This window comes from Hemitrygon akajei, unplaced genomic scaffold (genome assembly GCF_048418815.1).
Source record: "Hemitrygon akajei unplaced genomic scaffold, sHemAka1.3 Scf000109, whole genome shotgun sequence".
In the NCBI taxonomy this organism is placed as follows: domain Eukaryota; kingdom Metazoa; phylum Chordata; class Chondrichthyes; order Myliobatiformes; family Dasyatidae; genus Hemitrygon; species Hemitrygon akajei.
Window position 1 is genome coordinate 327,797 of NW_027331995.1, and position 6,000 is coordinate 333,796.

Consider the following 6,000-nt stretch of genomic DNA (forward strand, 5'->3'; position numbering starts at 1 on the left):
GGTCTGGACCACGGGTTGATATTCTCAATTGGAGAAAGGTCAATTTTGATGGTATCAGAAAGGATCTGACAAGTGTGGTTTGGGACAGGCTGTTTTCTGGCAAAGGAGTACTTGGTAAGTGGGAGGCCTTCAGAAGTGAAATTTTGAGGGTGTGGAGTTTGTATGTGCCAGTCAAAATAAAAGTTGAAAGGTAACTGGTGCAGGGAACCTTGGTTCTCAAGAGATATTGAGGCCCCGGATATTTTGTTCCTCTAAATGCATCAGACTGTTGGGTGCTGCCAAGACTCATTAACGACTGACTCATTAATCATCATTCCAATTCCTGAGCTCATCTGACTTTTTTTTTTAGTCGTCTTCTGTTGGTTCCTAAAAGCTTCCCAATAGTTTTTGCTCTTTTGTTTGCCCTCTCTTTGGCTTCTCATTTCAGCCATGGTTGTGTCCTCCTGCCTTTCCAATGCTTCCACTTTTTTCGTAAGTATCGATCGCTCAACTCCTGAGTTGATAGATAGATAGATACTTTATTCATCCCCATGGGGAAATTCAACATTTTTTTTCCAATGTCCCATACACTTATTGTAGCAAAACTAATTACATACAATATTTAACTCAGTAAAAATATGATATGCATCTAAAATCACCCTCTCAAAAAGCATTAATAATAGCTTTTAAAAATTTCTTAAGTAGTTTACTTAAATACATTGAGTCCTAACCCCGGAACCTTAACATATCTTACTCCTGGCGGTTGAATTGTAAAGCCGAATGGCATTGGGGAGTATTGATCTCTTCATCCTGTCTGAGGAGCATTGCATCGATAGCAACCTGTCGCTGAAACTGCTTCTCTGTCTCTGGATGGTGCTATGTAGAGGATGTTCAGAGTTTTCCATAATTGACCGTAGCCTACTCAGCACCCTTCGCTCTGCTACCGATGTTATACTCTCCAGTACTTTGCCCACGACAGAGCCCGCCTTCCTTACCAGCTTATTAAGACGTGAGGCGTCCCTCTTCTTAATGCTGCCTCCCCAACACGCCACCACAAAGAAGAGGGCGCTCTCCACAACTGACCTATAGAACATCTTCAGCATCTCACTACAAACATTGAATGATGCCAACCTTCTAAGGAAGTACAGTCGACTCTGTGCCTTCCTGCACAAGGCATCTGTGTTGGCAGTCCAGTCTAGCTTCTCGTCGAACTGTACTCCCAGATACTTGTAGGTCTTAACCTGCTCCACACATTCTCCATTAATGATCACTGGCTCCATATGAGGCCTAGATCTCCTAAAGTCCACCACCATCTCCTTGGTCTTGGTGATATTGAGACGCAGGTAGTTTGCTGTTCCATTGTCACTCCTACTTGTTTTCCCTTCGAAGCAAGTTAGACCAGCTTCTCCATCATAGAAACATGGAGAAGTTCAGCACAAAAACAGGCTATTTGGCGCATATAGTCAATGCCAAAAAAACATTTAAGCTGTCTAATGCATCTACCTGCACTGGGACCATCGTCCTCCATACTCCTACCATCCAGGCTCCCATCCAAACTTCTTTTAAATGGTGAAACCGAGCTCACATTCATCACTTGTGCTGGCATCTCATTCCACACTCTCGCGACCATTTCAGTGAATGGCTTTTCCACATGCTCTCGTTAAATTTTCACCTCCCCCACTTACCCACGACCTCTGGTTGTCATCCCACCCAACCTCAGTGGAAAGAGCTGCTTGCATTTAACCTATCGTTTCCCTCATAGTTTTGTAGACTTCTAATAAATCCTCAAAGCAATGTATAATTTCCTTGTTTATGTTTAGAGCCTTTTTTTTAGGTGGATAAGTTGATGAGGGGCATTGATTGTGTGGATAGTCAGAGGTTTCTTTCCCAGGGCTGAAATGGCTAACACAAGGGGGCATAGTTTTAAGGTGCTTTGAAATAGATTCCGAGGGGATGTCAGGGGTAAGTTTTTTTTACACAGAGAGTGTTTCAGTTCCTGTGGGACCAGGCACCCATGCAGCTCATTGGGAACAGGGAATAATACCAATGGAGAGAGACAACTAAGCCAGATCACAGGTTGGAGATGGCAGAACTGCCCCTATGTTATAGAGACAGGAAGAGCATCAGAGTGTTTGATTGGCATTCCAGATACCAGCACTGTGCCCAGTTAGAAGATGATTTCTCTCTCCAACTTGGGTTGAACTTCACTGTAACAGTGTGATGTCAGCTCACACCTTGCCAACTCAAGTGATCTCATCTGAAATGTTGTCCCACACCCATTGATCGATTTTGTAAATCTTTTTACAGGTTAAATATGACAAGGAATTTGTCAATGGGAATCTCAAACACAACACACCAGTTTTGCTGTCTCTGTCCAGATATTTAAGAAGAGGAGCAAGGGATTCACTCGGTCATCAGACCAACTGGCATTTTACACGGGGGGAACGCATTCACCTGCTCAGACAGTGGGAACGGATTCACTTGGTCATTTCAACTGAAGGTACATCAGCAAGTTCACACCGGACAAGGCCATTCACCTGTTGTAAGTGTGAGAAGGGATTCAGTCAGTTATCCCACTTGTGGACACCAGTCAGTTCACAATGGGCAGAGGCTGGTCATTTGCTGAATTTGTGGGGAATGATTCACTCGATCATCTGACCAAATGGCACACCATCAAGTTCACACTGGAGAGAGGCCGTTCACCTGCTCAGTCTGTGGGAAGGGATTCACTGTATCATCTCACCTACTGAGACACCAGTCAGTTCACACTGGTGAGCGGCCGTTCACCTGCTCAGACTGTGGGAAGGGATTCACTTGCTCATCTAAACTGAAGATACATCAGCGAGTTCACACTGGAGAGAGGCCATTCACCTGCTCAGTCTGTGGGAAGGCATTCACTCAATCATCCCACCTACAGTTTCACAGGCCTGTTCACACTGGGGAGAGGCCGTTCACCTGCTCAGACTGTGGGAAGGGATTCACTTCTTCATCCCAACTGAAGGTACATCAGAGAATTCACACTGGGGAGAGGCCGTTCACCTGCTTGGACTGTGGGAAGGGATTCACTTACTCATCCCAACTGAAGGTACATCAGCGAGTTCACACTGGAGAGAGGCCGTTCACCTGCTCAGTCTGTGGGAAGGGATTCACTAAATCATCTCACCTACTGAGCCACCAGTCAGTTCACACTGGCGAGCGGCCGTTCACCTGCTCAGACTGTGGGAAGGGATTCACTCAGTCATCTAATCTGAAGGTACATCAGCGAGTTCATACTAGGGAGTGGCCGTTCACCTGCTCAGTCTGTGGGAAGGGATTCATTTCTTTGTCCCAACTGAAGTTACATCTGCGAGTTCACACTGGGGAGAGGCCGTTCACCTGCTCAGACTGTGGGAAGGGATTCACTTACTCATCCCAACTGAAGGTGCATCAGCTAGTTCACACTGGAGAGAGGCCGTTCACCTGTTCAGAGTGTGGAAAGGGATTCACTTCTTCGTCCAAACTGAAGGTACATCAGCGAGTTCACACTGGGGAGAGGCCATTCACCTGCTCGGACTGTGCGAAGGGATTCACTTGCTCATCCCAACTGAAGGTACATCAGCGAGTTCACACTGGAGAGAGGCCGTTCACCTGTTCAGAGTGTGGGAAGGGATTCACTCAGTCATCTGAACTGAAGGTACATCAGCGAGTTCACACTGGAGAGAGGCCATTCACCTGCTCAGTGTGTGGGAAGGGATTCAGTAAATCATCTCACCTTCTGAGCCACCAGTCAGTTCACACTGGAGAGAGGCCATTCACCTGCTCAGACTGTGGGAAGGGATTCACTCAATCATCTGAACTGAAGGTACATCAGCGAGTTCACACTGGAGAGAGGCCATTCACCTGCTCAGTGTGTGGGAAGGGATTCACTAAATCATCTCACCTACTGAGCCACCAGTCAGTTCACACTGGCGACCGGCCGTTCACCTGCCCAGTGTGTGGGAAGGGATTCATTCAGTCATCTGAACTGAAAGTACATCAGCGAGTTCACACTGGCGAGAGGCCATTCACTTGCTCAGACTGTGGGAAAGGATTCACTTCTTCGTCTCAACTGAAGGTACATCAGCGAGTTCACACTGGATAGGTGCCATTCACCTGCTCAGTGTGTGGGAAGGGATTTGCTCTGTCATCTGAACTGAAGGTACATCAGCGAGTTCACACTGGAGAGAGACCGTTCACCTGCTCAGTCTGTGGGAAGGGATTCACTTGCTCATCCCAACTGATGGTACATCAGCGAGTTCACACTGGTGAGCGGTCGTTCACCTGCTCAGACTGTGGAAAGGGATTTGCTCTGTCATCTCACCTACTAACACATCAGAGAGTGCACACTAGGGAGGAGCCGTTCACCTGCTCAGACTGTTGGAAGGGATTCACTCAGTCATCTAAACTGAAGGTACATCGGAGAATTCACACTGGGGAGAGACCGTTCACCTGCTCAGACTGTGGGAAGGGCTTCACTCAGTCATCCATCCTAATGGCACACCAGCAAGTTCACACTGGGAAGCAGTGTTTCACCTGCTCAAACTGTGGGAAGAGATTCACTCGGTCATCTCATCTACAGAGACATCAGTCAGTTCACACTGGGGAGAGGCCGTTCACCTGCTCAGACTGTGGGAAAGGATTCACTCGATCAGCCACCCTAATGGCACACCAGCAAGTTCACAGTGGGAGAGGCCGTTCACCTGCTCAGACTGCGGGAAGGGATTCACTCGGTCATCTCATCTACAGTGAGTTCACACTGGGGAGAGGCTGTTCACCTGCTCAGATTGTGGGAAGGGATTCATTCGATCATCCACCCTAATGGCACACCAGCAAGTTCCCATTGGGAGAGGCCGTTCACCTGCTCAGACTGTGGGCAGGGATTCACTTGTTCATCTCAACTGAAGGTACATCAGCGAGTTCACACTGGATAGAGGCCGTTTACCTGCTTAGTGTGTGGGAAGGGATTGACTCAGTCATCTCATCTACAGACACACAAGCGAGTTCACACAGGAGAGAGGCCGATCAGCTGCTGAGACTTTGGGAAGTAATTCTGTCAGCAAAACCAACCAAATGTGCATCATTGAGTTCACAGTGGGGAGATGCCGTTCACCTGCTGTGAATGTGGGGAGCGATTCACTCAGTCATTTAACCTTATGTAACTCTTGCTTCAGCTAGCAACTTAATATAGGGGGTGATAGCCCCTGAGCTTGGCCAAATATAAGCAATCTCGTTTGTGTGAATGCTGCATGATGTGTCCCCTGTTACAAATCAGTACCCCAAAAATAACAAATGGTACACAATATGCGATTAAACAATTGAGCTATTTAATTCTTATTTTGACTATAGGATTAGTAAAGGAAACAAAGAAAAGTAAAAGGGCCCTTTCTTTCCATTCGTGTCTTCTCATCTCTCCCTGGCAAAAGACCATAAAAATCTACCTTCCAGACTCACAGGAAAGAACAATATCTCTCTCATTGGATAGCTAGGCACAGCAAAATCCTGTTATTTCTAGTCATAAGCTAAACATTGCTGCTGCAGAGAAACCATTAGCTCAGCAGTGAAACATAACAGAGAGACCATTACGTTAGCAGTGAAATCTCACAAAATGTTACACTTGTGACACACTACCGGGTTCACACTGGGAAGAAAGTTTCAATAAGCTGCATGCTGGATATTTGTCCATCACTGTTGCTAAAGCTATTTTGAGAGTGACTATCGGTGCTGAACTCTGCAATTATTGCTGCTGCTCACCACACCCAGTTCTGGGCATGGGAGGAGTTTCTTCTACTGCATATTCACCTTTAATGGGACTGGAGATTAAAATTGACTGGGGTGGAGTGTGGCCAGTGAAGAAGTGGAGCTTTGAGGCTTTGGCTCAAGTAGTTTTGGCAGATGGATTGTGCAATCAAGATTTGAATAGCTCCTGGAGGCTGCGCCTGTCTGTGAATGGAGTAACAGCAGTTTCTGAGCTGCTCCTAGTTTTGTCCCTTTCCCCCTAGTTTA

The 6,000-nt window shown here is 46.8% G+C and overlaps 1 protein-coding gene across 1 annotated transcript in view; it reads left to right on the forward strand.

Annotated features, from left to right (window-relative positions):
* LOC140723322 (uncharacterized) overlaps positions 1-4,918 on the forward strand; it is a 51,711-nt gene extending 46,793 nt beyond the window's left edge. Inside the window, 1 exon segment of the mRNA XM_073037921.1 lies at positions 2,642-4,918. Coding sequence (XP_072894022.1) covers positions 2,642-4,816 — 2,175 coding nt within the window. The 3' untranslated portion in view covers positions 4,817-4,918.
* Positions 4,919-6,000: the final 1,082 nt, after the last annotated feature.